The sequence below is a fragment of the Vigna radiata genome, unplaced genomic scaffold, assembly GCF_000741045.1.
Source record: "Vigna radiata var. radiata cultivar VC1973A unplaced genomic scaffold, Vradiata_ver6 scaffold_48, whole genome shotgun sequence".
Taxonomy (NCBI): domain Eukaryota; kingdom Viridiplantae; phylum Streptophyta; class Magnoliopsida; order Fabales; family Fabaceae; genus Vigna; species Vigna radiata.
The window spans coordinates 84,759-102,878 of NW_014542925.1; the positions used below are offsets into that span (position 1 = coordinate 84,759).

General features: G+C 32.2%; 2 protein-coding genes across 3 annotated transcripts; one reads left to right on the forward strand and one right to left on the reverse strand.

The window, feature by feature from the left end:
* On the reverse strand, positions 1-3,556 carry LOC106752841 (tRNA (guanine(10)-N2)-methyltransferase homolog). The gene is made up of 6 exons (XM_014634614.2): positions 3,206-3,556; positions 2,897-3,108; positions 1,941-2,258; positions 1,741-1,815; positions 1,508-1,582; positions 1-713 (listed from the first exon to the last, which is right to left on the reverse strand). The coding sequence occupies exons 1-6, from the start codon at positions 3,420-3,422 to the stop codon at positions 159-161; spliced, it is 1,452 nt and encodes a 483-aa protein (XP_014490100.1). The 5' UTR covers positions 3,423-3,556; the 3' UTR covers positions 1-158.
* A 9,844-nt stretch (positions 3,557-13,400) lies between these two features.
* LOC106752884 (glycine-rich RNA-binding protein RZ1A) lies at positions 13,401-16,094 on the forward strand. 2 transcript variants are annotated; one of them, XM_022777277.1, is made up of 5 exons: positions 13,469-13,533; positions 13,995-14,043; positions 14,412-14,528; positions 14,825-15,374; positions 15,462-16,094. In XM_022777277.1, exons 2-4 carry the CDS (start codon positions 14,041-14,043, stop codon positions 15,350-15,352), a joined length of 648 nt encoding a protein of 215 aa, XP_022632998.1. In that variant the 5' UTR covers positions 13,469-13,533; positions 13,995-14,040; the 3' UTR covers positions 15,353-15,374; positions 15,462-16,094. The 2 variants fall into 2 exon arrangements, with proteins under 2 accessions (XP_014490152.1, XP_022632998.1); XM_014634666.2 differs by lacking the exon at positions 13,995-14,043 and having other exon boundaries at positions 13,401-13,533.
* Positions 16,095-18,120: the final 2,026 nt, after the last annotated feature.

The window sequence follows — 18,120 nt, forward strand, 5'->3', positions numbered from 1 at the left end:
TAGAAAAAGATGTCTATGAATAATATAAAAAAATATATATATCAGAAAAACTCACTATTTGAATCTAAAAAGGGTACATTGGCTTCCATACAATGAAATACAGTGCTGTCTAACGTCTCTTGTAATGGTGAGGAACAAGACCATCTAACCGATTAACACTAAACATACTTTCCTCTGTATTTAGGCTTTGGATCCTTAATAAGCTTGGGATCACCAGCCTCTGTTAACTGACCATCAGCTGGACTGAAAACTGCAGAATGAAGATTACCATCTTCCAACCACTTTACATGGTTCTCCTTAAACTCCATATGCTTTATCCTAGCCACCTCAGCTATTTCCTCTGTGTAAGGACCTGTCTTCACCATTGTCAGTAATACCCTGCTATAACGTGAACTAAGGATCTGCTCTGACGAAGATATCAACTTAAAACATGGATGTTCTGGGAAATGGCTTTCAGCAAAATCATCTTCTCTCAACACAGGATAGAAAAACACAAGCCTTCCACCCATTACAAGCATCTTGGCTGCAAGATCAAGCAAATCATGCACGCACTCAACTAAACTGTATGGTGCAGTTGATGGTATGTGATCTGTCCTTTTGTCATCCGGAACTGTGTAGGGTTTCACAGCCCCCTTTAGCAGCTTCCGACCACCAGATTTGCGTCCCCCAGCTCGTACTCCGTAAGGAGGATCACATATTATGGCATCAAATACCTAACAAATAGAAAAGATATCAACAATTTTCTTAAAAATAAAAATTACGACCAACATTTATTTTTTACTTTCAAACATAATTAGAGATAATACCCCAGTTATCTTGCCAAATCAAGTACAAATCAACTTGTGGCACAACTTGACAGCCAACTTATTTCTATAATTTTACCTAATACCCAATTGCATCTAATCCGGATATTACTATTCACCTTACTCTAAGGTTCTCTTCATTCAAATCTTTCGGAAGAGGATATCCGTCAAGTAAAAAGACTTGGTAGATTGCATTCTGATCTCAGGGAAATCTTGTATGAATTGCCCATAATTGGATAAGGACAAAGCTTGGCTGTTGCTCAACAGTCGTTTTAAACAAGACTGAATAATCCAATGCTAAACCTAAAGAGATCTAGCAGGCTTACAGAGAGCAAGGTATTTGAAAAAATGATTGGGATTGGTGGGAAACCCAATTCAGGATTAAGTCTATTGCTAAACATATGGGCACCATTATTGAAATCATCAGTAATACCAATCTATCACTTGCATAATTTAGTAAAAATAACAGAAAGCCAGACCAGAGCCAACAGCACAATTTCTGAAAATAAAGTAAGAAAGCCCAAATAAATAATATTTTATTCTTTATTTTAGTTAGACAGCAGAAACACCAATAAATTGCTGATATTGGAAAATCATGAGTCAAGACATACAACAAGTGGGATGTTCTCAATGACAACAAAAAACAGATAAATAATTAAGAACAAAAGTATAAGGTCAAGATTTTTTTCTTTTCAAATAATCACCTCTTTCAACGTTGGACGCCAAGGAGGAAGGTTGTTATCCGCCCTTAGAAGACCAACAGGCATAGGTAATCCATACTGCAAAATGTGCAACCTAATAAGTCCATCACATTGAAATACAAAATATAAAGTATGCCTAACATAGATAATTCAGGTGCTAAATTCTAACAACAAAAATACTATGTTTCATGAATAATTATTATAACAACTAATGATAGTGTTGTTTGCACATTTACCTGCTTAAAATTACTCCAAACATTACAGTTAGGACCTCGTCCATCACGGACTACCCTAATGTCAATGTCAGCCCCCTAAAAAATTTAGAACAGTACTTGTTAAAGGCAAGAACTTGCCTGGAAGTAATCAGCCGTAAAAAGAATGCAAAATAGGATAAGTAGCAAAAAAGATCACCCAGAAGAGGAAGGAAGAAGCTGACCATGGTCATTGCTCCAAAATGAGCTGCTGCAACAAGAATACTTCCAGTTCCAACAAAAGGGTCATAAACAAGCTTCCCAGAAGTAGCCAGTGCTTGATTGGCCATTAGAAAAGCCATTTCAGCATCCATGGCTGTTGGCCCAAGATAATTACGGCTTTTCAACTGATAGGTGGGTATAAGCTTCCTATCAGCCCCACCCACTTCACGACCAAAGAAGATTCTCTTTTGTACAATTGGAGGAAGACCATTATTACCTCCATAGTTATCTACTTCTATAAGCCAGAAGTTGTGATCTGGGTTTCTCAACTTTACACGCCCCTGCAAACAGTAATGGATAACCAATGATGGGTATAAACTCTTGCAAAATAATACAAGTTCAATAAATAATGAGAATTTTCATAGATCATAGCCCATCTGACCTCTTAAACTAAAAGAAAAATGGACTCTGGTCAGCTCAATTAAAACAAGGGGGGAAAACAAGAGGCCCGAATGAAAAGGTAGAATAATACTAAATGCATTAGAAAAGTTCAAAGCGCTTGATGAATTATAACATAAAAATAAAATAAAATTGGTACTTCTTGTTCAAAATGTAGTTGATACTAAAACACATCAACCCAATCAAAGGGGAACTGTGACATAAAATCCGAAAACCCTTCACAGAACCTACAATGAAGTTTCCATCTTACTTAACCACATCAGACAACATTCCAATAAATTGGCAGTGAAAATCAAATACACAAATAGAATTTCAAGAGATTATTTACAATCAATCTACCTAACAAAACACTTAAAAGATGTCTTGAATCAAGAGCAAGCACAAAGTCAACAGCTTCCCACGTTCAAGATAACATCTCAAATTTCCCAATACTTTCCGAACCTACATAGCCCAACCAAAGCTGAGAAATAGGCTGATAAAACATTTCACACCGATCAGATTAAAAGAACAGCCCACGCACCTTGAAAGGGATATAAGAGAGCCCTTGAATGAGTTCATTTTGCTCCTCCAGGCTAATGACCTTCCCGAAGCTATCAACAGTAATCTTGAAAGTGCTATCAGAATCCAAGTACGGCAACTTCCTCTCATCAGGGTAATTCAAGACAGACTCTTTCAACTCATCGTAGCTACTCCCTTCCCCCCAAAGCTCATACATTCCCTTCACAAGTATACCTGCATAATCTCCACCCAAAAGAAAAGGATTAAAAATCGAAACTTCAAACAGACTCATAAAACAAAAACAGAAAATCATTCAACGGCAATAACTGACTTCTTTTGGCAATGTCATGAGCAAGTTGTTCGGAAGGGAGATTTACGAAATGGAAAGGGGAATCGGTGTGGTAGTGAGGAGGGAGCTTCCATTGCAGTTGGAAGGGAACGTCGTCGTTCTGGAGGTCCTCAATGGCTCCAAAGAGTTGTGCCAGAGATTCCACTTCGGGTTTTCTGTAATCCAACAACCGGTGGTAGAAAACGCACAAATACCACATGGTTTCCTTTTCTCTATGGAAGCAAAACGGAGTTTGAAAGGGAAGGAAATTGAAGAACTGAGACCAAATCACAGAAAGAAAGTGAAACTACTAAACCCAGCCCTAAACCCTCGCAGCCCTTTTCTTTTTTCTTCTTTTTGGTATGAGATTTTCGATTCTTTTTTTTTTTACCAAAAACAGTATAAACAAATTAAACTGTTCTTGGTTAACAAAAATTACACTTTTTTTTTTGCTCATTTCAGTATATTATATAAAGAAGAAAAAATATGCTTTTCATCCCTTTCAAATTATAAATATATTTTTTCTTATTCTTGTAAAAAAATTTGTATGTTTAAGCTTTCCTAACTACAAAATCTATCAATGAGAATTTCCACGTGGCTAATGTACATATCCTTAAATTAATATTTGTATCAATTAGTGTAAGGTTTAATATTTGATTAATTTGTTTTTTATTGTTAAGTTTGTGAATTTGGTTTTTGTTGCGAAGTGAATTTTTATTTTTCGAGTTTTCTATTGGAATTTCTCCACATGGCATTTGAAAATTCCGAATTGAATAGTATTCTTTTAGGGTGTGCTCACTTGGGAGTGACTGTGAGAGATGATTTAGGGGAGAGTGATTGAGTAGATCCCAGAAGATTTGAGGGTAATTCTTTTGTGTTTTATTTGAGTGGTTTGTGGCAAATTGAGAATGGATTTAGAGGTAAGGTTTGTGAAAATTGGTGTAGGATTTGATTGATGTGACAGTTAAAAAATTGTTTAATTGGTAGAAAATAAAGATTACCAAAATGTCCGTAGTATTAAAGTAATATAAAATGATATTTGTTAATGTTATATTTAATTGTAAAAATGTTTATAAAGAGTAAAAAATTAATAATTATTAAAATTAATTTTAATATTGTAAAAAATTTATTTTAATAAAATGAATTTATTTTTAATTATAATATTTTTGTAATATTTTTAATGCCCAAACCTTTTAATTAATATTCATGTTGTAATATTCCTATATAATAAATCATATTCATAATTCTATAAGCATCTAACTTTCTTTAACAAAGTGCACTTTAGAATAAATATTTATTATTTTTTTAACATTAGTATATTACACATGCAAATATAAAATAATAAAAAGACCTCGTAACAAGAACTTTGACACAATGTTGACCAAGTTATGATTTCTTAATACAACCTAGTACTATACTAATAATAATAGCACAAAGTAACAACAAAGGTGGTGAAACGACGATGTATATTCAGTGACGTGCCTATGTCTGTTTTCTTTCTTCCAAGGATTATCTATCAGCTACCTGCTTTTTAACGGAGAAGAGAGTCAATCCTCTATAGCCTCAACTGCTTCTTGAACCTATTGATGAAATCATTAGCTTTCGGTCCACCTCTTCTTCTTCTCTACACGACGTCACTTCAATCCTCGCCGTTTGTGGTCTTCGTCTCTTCACTTCTTCTTTCGCTTCGCGTTCTATCGAGCCCTTTCTCTCGCTCATTGATTTTTGCATCTCCGCCTTACCCGACCCATCACTCGGATCCTCTCCATGTATGGACTTCGATCTACACAGACGCGACAAGTTTATGGACTGTAGTCGTGCAAGAGTGAGGGACTCCAAACCAGTTCCGGCAGTTCATGTTCTGGTTTAGGTTGCACGTGTTGTGTTTGTGCATTTATGGGTTCTTGATTCTTAAGAGAAAGATCGAGAGATGTGAGGCACTCCAACAGGAGGGTGTCCGAACTAGTTCCGGATTTGTAGGTTGGGCGTGTTGGGGTTGGAGGTGTTGTGTTTCTGCATGTGTGGGTTCGTGTTTGCAGAAGGAGAGATTGAAGGACTTGACTCGCTGCAATAATGAGGGTGTTGGAACGAGTTGGGGGTGAGTGAAGTCTTGGTCTAGGTGGTGATGATGGTATAGTGGTGAGTGAGATTGCAGGAAATGGCGCCTAGAGTTTCATCGAACATGGCGCCTAAACCTCCACCACCAAGCTTCGAAAGAAATTATCCAAGGGAACCGAATAAGAAGACGATGTAACCGAATCCAGTGTGAAATGCAAACACAAACACAAAAGGAACTGAATACCAATGTTTGCGAACCGAATACACCCTTCTACAAATTTCATTTCAGCCCACTGTTATTCATCCTCTCCGGCTTCAAAGTCCTCTTCATCTTCAACCATCATCTTCATATGGCTATCTTTACTGTAAGGCTTCAGGCAATGAAGCTCAACAACTCATAATCTTTACTGAAGCACGTGCATAACAGTTTAAGGGTAAATATGAAATTGTACCATAAATTCCTCCAAATCTCTTCATTCTTGCAGGTGATCAAAAATTGACACATCCCGCAAATCATCGCAATTCGTTTGAAGTGAACACAAAATAATCACATTTCCTCGCTCACAAACAAGTGTGAACAGTGCTATCTGCTGTGCTATCTGCTGAAGTGAACACAACATTAATTTCGTACTATTTTAAGTGTTATGGGAACATCTTAAATAAAGTTAAAAGATATTTTTCATTTGACTATGTCACACCATTTATAATGAAAAACAACGTAAGAGCTTTCTTTCTTTGTACTAAACCACAAGTTAAAAATTAGTATTATTATAGTATAAATCATCATCATCATATACATACATACACACACACACACACATATATATATATATATATATATATATATATTAAAGGTTCCTAATTGTAAATTATAATATTTTTTTATCAAAACGAGTGGAAACACATTCTATGTGTCTACTTTTTTTTATTTTATTAAAAATTATTAAACTATAAAATTAATTTAGTATAAATAATTACAAAAATAAATAATTTGCATTCTTTAAGTAGTTTTTATCATTAATAATTATTTGAATTAAAAAAAGAAGTTATTAAAAAATAAAATGTTAAAATTATTTTAATTTATAAAATAATTAAATTTAGATAACGTAAGGATAAAAATGGAAATGTAATGATTTTAATTTAAAATAACAGTTACGTAAAGGGTGAAATTGGAAAAAATGTGTATGCCAGAAAAACAAATCTTGTTTATACATAGATATAGATTATTTTAATTTAAAATAACATAAAGGGTGAAATTGAAAATGAAATGTGTAGGAAAAAAAAATAATCTTATTTATATATAAATATAGGCTATATTAATTTAAAATAACGGTTATTTGGGTGAAGTTGAAAAAAAAAGTGTAAAAAAAAAAACGAATCATCTTTATATGGATGCGTAGATTAACTTTTTATTGATTTATGGATTCTATAATGAATCTTATTTATAAAAGGTCTAAGCGAAAAATATAATCTTACTTATATATAAATATAGGTTATATAAAATTTAAAATAACGGTTATTTAAAGGGTGAAGTTGAAAGAAAAAGAAAAAAAGTGTACGAGAAAAATGAATCATCTTTATAAATATGTGTAGATTAACTTTTTATCATTGATTTATGGATTCTTTAACAAATTTAGTAAAAGATAATAAAAATATTTTTGATATTCAAGTCATTTAAAGTTCAAAGTGATATTATTATATAAAGCGGAAAGAAATTATGATATTCTTTTGTAAAAATACATACACATGTATCTTTTTAAGACATTAAAAATAAAGGTAAACTTTGTGATAAGGTTTTCTTGTGAGTTGTATTTTTCTATAGTCCTCTTAATTAAATTGGTTGCTATATACAATCGAGTTGTTATCTACTAAAAGTTATTTAGTGTATTTGAAATAATGAGATTATATTTTATCTATTGGGAAATTCCAAAATGAGTACATGAAGTTTGTTTTTATTCATTTGCTGTAGAGGAACCAATTAAATGGATTATCTCACTTAATCACATTCTTGGAGATTTGGAACACGGTTAAAATTAACTAGGTATCTAATGAAGACATTTTTAGTTTTAACTTTATTTTTCTTTTTATATTTGATGTAAATTTTATTTTTCGTTATTGCTTTCTTTTTTAGTAGTATTTTTATCTGTGTCTAAACTTGTTTAATTGTTAATTTGGATATGAATGTGTTCTTATAATGTATTCAAAATAATATGAATTGAATATTTGGATTGTTAATTGTATTAAGGATATGTTTGAACATTATTTTCTTCTCTCATAATTATGCATATAATTGGGATAAGTTATGACATACATTGATTGTGAGATAAGTTTAGTGTGGTTGCATTGAGTCATTCATTGTTCAGTTTAAGAGTACGACCAGATTGTTGGATATTTCATTGTATTAAGCTTGAATACAGAAAATTGTGAGAAAAGCAATTATTGCCATGAAAATGATTTTTTCCTGATTCTTGTTAATACAAACACATAAATGGTTAGATAGGATAGAGAAATTGTTTTGGATTTTTGTGTTTAAGCTACTTGGCCAAATAGCCAATCTTGACATACGTTAATCTTTTGTTAAACTTTTTTGGCATAATTGTTTCATTCTTCTGCCTCTAGTTTATTGAGAAAATATATCTTGTCTCTCACCCTAGCAAGGGATTACAAATAGATAGAAAAGTCAACAATCATGTGATGAAAAATAGTTGAGTTATGATTTGGAAGCATGGAATATTTTGGAAGCATTATTAACAGAGAATACAAGGATACCTTAGAATTACTTACATTTAGTTGTTCTCTTGAACTTATTGGTTTTTTTGAATTCATAAAGAACCATATTTCTTCTAGTCAAACCTCAATACAACCTATGAAAGACCTTTCAATCTCACCTAGGGGTGGGCAAATAGAACTGAACTGTACTACTAAAATCTGTACTGAACTAGAAACTAATTTGTCTAAACTGAACTAAACTATAAAACAGTTCAAACAAATTGAACTGAACTGGTTTTTGTTTTATCAAACTGGACTGAACTGAATTATACTAAATTGTACTAAAGTACAATATAAACTAAACCGAACTACTAACTATACTAATTTTAAACTGAATTGTACTAATTACCTGTTGGATGACACTCATTTTTTTTATTTACTCTTTTACCCCTTCTCAACCCATGTAAATTTTTTATTTTGGTTTTTTAATATTTTTCTATTACTAACAAATTAATTAATTTTTATATCTTTTAAATTATTACAAGAGATGTCATTTTTATTTATTTTAATTCCTGTAAAATAATTTTTTTCAATTTTTATTCTTCCAAAGTTTTCAATAACTATTTTCTATTTTTTATTCTATTTTATATAATTATGTAACATTTACAGCAATTTATTCTCAACAGATAAATAGAAAAGTAATTTAAACAATTCAGAAAATAATAGAATAAAATAGTTCGACTGTAATGTCTCTCAAATTTTAATGATGATCAACGTAAAATTAGAAGAATGAAGCACCAGAACAAAATTGAGAAAATGTAAAACAAAACAGTAACGTAATTTAAGTAAGATAAAGTATGGAATCGTATTTTCAAACACATCTTTAAACATGAGTTGAATTTGCTAACAAATAAATAAATTATTTGAAAGTTTTTTTTTATTTAGTTATCTTTTTCTGTTGTATTTTAATATTTGGTAAATTTGATTGTTTATTGATAAAAAAAATATTTAGTAAAACAGTTTGTCTAAAAAAAACATGAATATTAATAAAAGTAATATATGTTTATTGATAAAAAAATATAAAAATTTGTGATAAAAAAATTTGTCTTAAAAAATTAATTATTAATTTTTTACATGAATGGTTTCTTTATTAATATTTTATTATTAAATAATATTTTTTTTTGGCAAGACGAAACAGTTGGGAATTAGAGAAGAAGAAATAGTAGATTCACTTCTCACAATTCACTGAACTGAAACTGTTATAAATTCAGTTTTTAAAAACTGAACCATAAAATAGTATACTGAACTTTTAGTAGAAGTGCATCAGTTTCTTTTAGTATAATATAGTACAATTAACTATAGTACAATACAAATCAGTAATTTTTGTCCAGTCCTAATCTCACCAGCTGTCTGAATTATTTAAACTAGGTGAACCATAAAAACTGTTATAAGTTCAGTTTTTAAAAACTGAACCATAAAATAGTATACTGAACTTTTAGTATAAGTGGATCAATTTCTTTTAGTATAATATAGTACAATTAACTATAGTACAGTACAGATCAATAATTTTTGTCCAGCCCTAATCTCACCAATTGTCTGAATTATTTAAACTAGGTGAGCAAAAGTTGATGAAGTGATTTATAACATGTTTATTATAAGGGATCATTAGTAAACACTTGTGTGCAGAATGAAACACTAATTCTTTGTGAGATATTTTTTATTCAATAGTTTGATTATCATCACTTATATTGTTTTGAGGATTGAAGTGATATGAAGAATCATGTCATGTTCTTTTATGTTTTGGAGCTACAAGTTAAAATTCTTTTATGTTGCATAATTAGGATTGATTAAGAAGTCATGTGTTGTTCTGGTAGTCTCACAAGTTAACTTGAGTTTTTCTTAATTAAAATTTTTATCTTTGAAGATGACATGAAAAAGTTTAAAGTCTGGGTATTTTTATAATGTCATTAACATGTTTTTTATTTTGTTTATTTTTAACTTTTATTGGTATTTTGATTATTTTCTATTTAAATAATTAAGATTTTATAGAAAAATTTGGAAAAGACAAGTATTTATTTTATAATTTTGTAGATAAGTGAGAAGATTAAAAAATATGCCCACAAAATCAATTATCAATAAAGTTGGATACTTCAAGTACAAAATTAATTAAAATTTTGAGGCCTAGTCCAATTTGGCCCATTTGCCTAACGTTACATAAATCTTTACATAAAAGACGTCATGTTAGAAGTGGGTTTTAGGCCTAACTCAACCCCACAAAACCGGCTTGTAAGGTGAGGTTTGCACCTCACTTATATATTATAATTTGGCCTTATCTCTAGTCGATGTGGGACTTCCAACACACCCCCTTCACGCCGAGGTATAGACATCTCGTGTGTGATAGTAGAAATTGGGTGGTCCAATAGCGGCTCGACAACGGGTGAAATAGAAAGAGAAATGTCCACTTAGAACTCGCTAGGATAGGCTTTAACCTGACTTTGATACCATGTAAGAAGTGGGTTCTAGGCCTAACTCAACCCCACAAAAGCCGGCTTGTAAGGTGAGGTCTGCACCCCACTTATATATATTATAAATTGGTCTTATCTCTAGTCGATGTGGGACTTTCAACATACCTCCCTCACGCCGAGGTATATACATCTCGAGCGTGAAACTAGATATTAATGGGTGGTCCGATAACGGTCCAATAGCGGGTGGAACAATCTGCCCAACAAATATCGCTAGGATAAACTCTAACTATAGCTCTGATACCATGTTAAAAGTGAGTTTTAGGCCTAACTCAACCCTACAAAACCGGCTTGTAAGGTGAGGTCTACACCCCACTTATATATTATAAATTGGTCTTATCTCTAGTCGATGTGGGACTTNGCCTAACTCAACCCTACAAAACCGGCTTGTAAGGTGAGGTCTACACCCCACTTATATATTATAAATTGGTCTTATCTCTAGTCGATGTGGGACTTCCAACACGTCACAAATTTAGGAAAAATACTTTTGGAGATATGGAACTTGATCTAAAAGGAGAGAAAGCAGAGACTAATTCTTGAGGTTAAAGCCAATAGTCAGTATTCTTTTCTAGTGTTTAGAATGTATAGAAGTAAATAACTTTCTTATTTACGGGGATTAGACATAATGTATCTTAACTATTTGTTATTTCTACTATTCAATATATTTCTTTTCCATTACTCTTTTGTTTTATTCTCATTCTTAATTGCATGATAATAGATTGATTGCATGTTTTTAGGTATATAATTATTGGACATGATATTAGAACCTAAACTAGAATAAGACAACTAACAAATTCAACTCTAGACATGGAGATTTAATCATTAGGGAGATAATAACTATGGATGGGTGATTAAGATTCTTGGTGAAGGTGTTCTCATATTTATCCTTAAGAGAATTGCTTTATTATTCTCATCTTCTTAAAGGTGGTCATGTTGATGATTTTATAACTTTGTCTTGCATCAACAATTTAAGGTAGGTTTATTATAACATTGTCACAAAACTTTGTATAAAAAAAGTAGGGCATGTAGGAGTATGTTCTATTTGGACTTTAACATTTAAGTCAAATGCATTGAAATCAGTGTAGGTATGTTGACCTTCTAATAAGACTTCATGTGGTATGCGTAGAACTTGTCAATATGTGATACATTGTCTCTTGACCTCCACTTGTGGTTGGAAGGTGTTGAATAGAAAGTTATGCAGTATTATGCCACTCATATTCATCTTTGATTTCTAAGGAGCCAATAACTCTCTCCTAATCTTTATTGTACATCACTCCACTGTTAGAAGAATTCAGAGGCATAGAAAGCCACCGTGCCTTACATCCAGATGTACCTGAGCTCCTCAATGGGAGGAAACCAGTTGTGCCTTTTGGCCGTTGAAGCAGGTGGCTCAACTCATGTCGTAAGCGACACAACCTTCTTCCTCTTCTCTTAGAGAGCCCCAAAGGTGACTTCCAAGGAAACCACTAAAGGAGGAACGATAGTGAGAAGTTATGGTGAGGAAACCCTTTCGTTAGAAAACGCAAAAGAAGAACCCTTACTCATAAGAGTAATTTCCTTAGCCAACAATTGAGAGGTTCTAGTGAGAAAACCCTTTTGTCAAAAGACGCAGAAGAAGAACCCTCACTCATGGAGTAATTTCCCTAGCCAACTGAGAGCAGCGACGACTGTAACCAATATTGAAGAAGATAAAAAAGATATACCTACAATGAATAAGCAGATTCAGAGAAGAGGAAGGCAAGAAATATGAATTTATACCTATATGTAAAAATGATTTTTTTTATTGTTCATATTTGATTTTTAATTTTATCCTTAAAGTAAAAGTTTTTTAAATTAAAATGATTATTTTACTAATTTTATTATATAAGTGACTCTTCAAATTTAACTTTTTTTTTTCGATTTAATTTTGTTTTTAATTTTAACAATTTTATTATTTTTTATCATATTAAAAAATAAATACACATGTATAATGCATGTGTTTTTACTAGTTAATTATAATTTTATTCATTAATTTCAAATTAATATTTATTTAGGATAAAGATACTTAGACAATATTTTTTTTGACAATATTTGAACATCATTTACGTGTTATTGTGTGAATGGTCCATGGTGGTGTTTATGATTATTATTATTGATTGTGGAGTAATTTTGGACCAATCAGATAATGACACATATGATGATGTTCAAATATTGTCAAAAAAATGTTGTCTAATTACCCATTTATTTATATATTTCATCATTTGAAATATATTTTTAAGCGATAAATCTTGTTTTTTAATATCACATTCATTAAAGATAATTTTTATTTACTTTTGTCGAAAATATCTTACAAATTTTTAATGAACTATACTTATTTTCAATTCAAACATATTATTTATCAATTTAAAATATAAAACAGAAATAAACATGTTTTTAATCTTTATAAAATTAGTAAAATTTTATGTTGATCCCTATAGTTTTCTTTTATTGCTTGAAAATTGAAAATTACTATTTTTGAATCTTAATATTTATATGACCTATTTATCTATTTATTTGCTAATTAAGCATTATAACGGTCTTGTGATAGCGTTACTATCATACTATGCCACGCATAAAAAGATGTATAAAATAATTATTATTTATCTATCTTGAAATAAATATAAAAGACTAAAAGTAATAATTTAACATTTTGGAGAATGAAAATTGAAGACAAATATTTTATAAGAATTTAAAAAATGTTAAATTAGGAACAGAAATTACAAATTTTATAGAAATGAAAAAAAAAACAAACCAGTGAGTAAATTAAAAAAACTCGTAGATGTTTTAAGAAGTAAAAATACTTTTAAAGGCCTATAAAAAATATAACATTAGGAATATGTATTAAAAAAATGAAAAATAAAGATAAAAAACACGTCATATTTCGAGGGTAACCTAGTAACGAGTGTGTGAGTGCTGTATATATGTAATACTTGTCTTTCCGCAAACTTTCATCTTCATTTTCCGCTTCGGCTCGGTTAGGTTTTCCTTCTGCGTGTTTGCCCGGAACTACTTCTCCACTCATCGGTATTTTTCTCCCTTTTATTTGCCTAATTTTGTATTTAACCTTGATTTTCTTCTTCTTTCACTCCCTCAATTCAAATTCATATGTTTCTGATTCAAACTGGTTTCTAATTCTCCTAATTCGCTTAGTAACGACAATTAGAAACTGTATATGATAATGAGTTTAGTCAATTTTATTTTTGGAAGTTACGGGGTTGTTTTGCTTGCCTGAATTCTGGTCCCTAAAATCCACAATTTTAGTAAAGGTTTCGGCTTGCGTAAGGTACTATATAGGTTGAATTTTAATAATTTGACTTAATGTTTTAATTTTTGTGCAATCATTGTTGTATCTTGCCTATTTTTGTGTGCTTTTATTCGTAGTTAGGTTTTCCTTGCCCAGGTTGTGATCTGTCTTTTTGCTACACTCTACAGAATACTTGAACGAAAATTTCTTACCTAAAATTTTCACCCTCAATTTTTAATAGGATTCGTAAGTGGCTGAGTGACAGAGCCGTGCCCTTAAAACGTGTTATGGTGAAGTGTTTTTTTTTCAGCATTTCCTAATCCTTTAGCATTGGTACATAGATACACAATATTGCTTTATAGGCTAACTATTTTATTATTTTTCTTCCAGGAAATAGACTCACTTTTTTTTTTTGAGTTAAATTTTTTTCTGTTGAAGTGTAATGTTAATTGTCACAAGTTGGGCAATATATTTAATCATAGTATTATGCTGTCTTTTGGTTTATAACCAAACATTGATTCCTAAAATTATTGAAAATTAATTGCCTATATTAATAGGGAGCGGTACTTCCAGCTATTTGTTAGATGATGGGATGGCTTGTCTTGCATAGTTAATCCAAACATTATGTACTAATGCTTGTCTTCCTGCATTTATGCAGTTTAAAATGTCTGATGTGGAAGAGTATCGCTGCTTCATTGGTGGCCTTGCATGGTCAACATCTGATAGAAAATTAAAGGATACATTTGAAAAGTTTGGCAAGCTGGTTGAGGCAAAGGTGACCAGTATCATATTATAACTATAGTACTTGTAGTTCATCTAGCTGAAACTATTGTTATCAGTATCATAATTTTTGTTTGCGTGGAAATTGGTTTATGCTGTACATTTTGCTGATATCTGGAATTTATCCTCTCTTCTTTGTTCTAGGAGTAAAATTACAAGACATGATGTACTTGTTTATTACCAAATAAAATGAACAAAACAAAAATAATATGTGTAGTATGTTTACGAATTTAAGCATTATTTTTGTTTTGGAAATTATTAATGTTCTCTTTTATCATATATTTGAAACAGGTTGTTGTTGACAAGTTCTCTGGGCGTTCACGTGGTTTTGGATTTGTCACATTTGATGAAAAGAAAGCAATGGAAGAGGCTATTGATGCTATGAATGGGATGGATTTAGATGGGCGGACTATTACTGTAGATAGAGCCCAGCCTCAACAAGGATCAACTAGAGATGATGGTGATCGCTACCGGGAGCGTGGCCGTGATCGTGATCGTAACCGCGATTATGGAGGTGGAGGGGGCCGAGGATCTAACGGTGGTGAATGCTTTAAGTGTGGAAAACCTGGTCATTTTGCTAGGGAATGCCCTGGTGAAGGGTCCAGGGGTGGCGGAAGGTATGGTGGTAGGGAAAGTAGACATGGTGGAAGCGGTGGTGGTGGTGGTGGTCACTATGGTCCAGATAGAAATGCAGATCGTTCTTCAGGGGGCCGCAACAGGGATGGCGGTAGTCATGGAGATTCTGGAAATGATCGATATCATCGTGATCGTGCAGGACCGTATGAGCGAGAGCGACGGGGATCAGGAGGCTTTCGTTGATATAATTTAGTCTTTCAATGAGGTATTCATCATGTAATGATCTCTCATCTCTCCTTTCTGCCCTTTGTGTTTGTGGTTCTAATGAAGTTGTAATTGTGAAATTTTACAGCTTTAAAATTGAAGAGGTCGCTGTCAATGCTTCAACTTTCTTTTTCATTCCCACTTCACAATGCTCTGGACTTCTGGGATTGTTGTTTGGATGGATCATTGATACCAGTATTTTGATATGCAATACTCAGCACATTTTGCAAACTCTTTATGTTCCTAAATGCTGATCTTTTGGTCTAGTGAAATCTTATGCATACTTGACTTGCGGTCAAATTCGATGTTGTGCTCTATGCTATCTATAATTGCTGCTGCTGGGTATCTTGTGAATTGTGACTTTAATGCATGGGGAGTTGCGTATGACATATTTGCTGCTGGATTACCTGATTCAGTTTAAGACGTATTGGAAAGTTTTGTTGGTGTTGGATGGGTGGGTTTTGGAAAGACCAAGATGGAGGTCCAAATGTGGAGTTTTGCTTCTTCTCATTGGGAGAAGGAAGTTTTAAAAGTAGAATGCCCATTTGGCTATCCCGTCTCAGGATCTTTGAGTAAAAGTAGTCAAAAGCCGGTAAATTATTGAATATTTGTCTAGCACACCTACTTTCTTCTTTGCTAGATTTCTGCTTTGGCCAGCGCTTTATTAATGTTATTGACCTTTTGGCAGGATTCTTGGCTTAATGTGGTCTTTTTGGATTCATCATTGGGTTCTTTTGTTGCTAATTGGACATGCATGGTTTTTAAAACATAAAAAATCTTTTCAGCTGCAAATGGCTACCCACAATTGCACTCAAATATGCATACCACTCTTGTTTTCTTCACGGGGCACTGATGGAAAGGGGTTCCTTTTTCTATGATTGTGGCACTTTGTTTGGGAGATCATGATCCGTTGAGCAACTATGATCCATTGCTTTTTTTACGTTGTTGCTCTATTTGGTGGAAGATTGCTCTCATCCAACTTTTTACCTCCCTGCATGTAATGTTTTGTTTGCTGACATCCAGTTTGTCTTACCATAGAGCGCTAGTGAAACCTGACTTTGCTCCCATATTTCCATGCTCTTCAACCTCAAGGTTAATATCAGATTTCAGATTGCTGCCTTAACCTTCTCACTATCATTATCAAAGGAAATTGGTTCTTTATCTCCAGAAATTTGTAATTTGGCTATCATGCTCTCTGCTAAAAATTTATGTCTCTATATATCTGTTGTCATGTGAAATGCCAAACCCTGTTCAATCTATTGTTTTCATTCACTTGTTCTGATTATTTTGACGAGTGTACATCTGACCGATTTTCTTATTTGTATTACTTTGCAAATTTCTATGCATAATGGGTATTGTTACATGCTTTTAATCTCGGCTTAAATAAGTATTTGATGATAATATCTTCAGTTGAGTACTGAATAATTTATTTTAAAATTGGATTGTAATAAATCAATTGTTCTGGTTTAATTTGTGTCAGTTTTATTTCTCGTGTCTACTAAGTTGGTTTTGATATAATGTCACTATTGTATACGAAATATCGATTATAGTGTTAATTTTGTTTTAAATACTTGAAATAGATATAAGTAGATGTTTTTGTTTAGGAATTTATATATAAAGATATAATTTATTGGATATGTAATTGAAAGATATACAGACTTTAAAACTTATTATGCTTTTGATTACGTATTGGCACGAAATTATTAGACGATAGAATAAACTTGAGTATTTATGCATGCCCCTGACCTGACCTAAAGAAAGCAGCACACAGTGATTGACTTTTTACCAGGTGGGTATAAGTTACATAAGAAATTATGTAAATGGGTATATTTTTAAAATTTACTATCAACACGTGGTGCGGCCACGATAATGTGGTTTGGTTTCAATTTTCTAAAGCACTTTCTTTTATTATTTTGAAATTGTGTTTGAAAGTAAGTTTTTTTTTTTTTTTTTTGGTTTTATTTCATGTTTAGAAGCTTGCTTTATTTTTTTTTATTTTCTTTTCTTTTTTGGTGGTCCGGTCATTGATTAATTTTTTATTTTTTTTAAATGCTCTTTTAACACACGAAAAATATTATTTAAATTTAAAAATTGCTTTAATTTAAATGTATATAATTTTAGTTTTAGTTTGTTTAATATGTATATTTTAGGTTAAAAGCTCTTTTTGGTTCCAATTTTGGTTCGGAAAATTCGTTTTGGTCCATGAGTTGAATTTGTGTTCAATTTCGTCCCAAAGAACGAATTTAATGTTCAATTTGATCCTTTTCAGTAACTCCGTTAAAATTGTTAACGGCAACGTGTCCAGCTCTGCAACTGCTAAGTGAGGTGTCATTTCTTTGCTGACTGGGAGTCCTTTTTAGTTGGAATTAGGATTTTTTAAAAAAAATTAGAAGGGCAAAGTGAGAAAAAAAGAAAGACTTTCTTCTTCCTCTGAAACCCTAATTCTTCTACCATTACCCAAACCTCAACTGTCGATCACCGTCCATCATCTTCTTCCTTGCATTGTCCTGCAGGTACCTGCTTGTCACTGCTTGATTGGCAGAATCCCCAACCGCCGTTTCGACCTCCTCATCATAATCGCTCTCCTCCTCCTCAGAATCACTTCCACCCTGCCATTCAGTAAATAAAACACATTTTCATATCGCATACTTTCCACAACTCAATGCATCAAAAACATAATTAAGAATGTCCTAAGAACCTGGGTCCAAAATCTCGAAGCCATCCTTCGTCAAAAGTCGCGAGTAGAG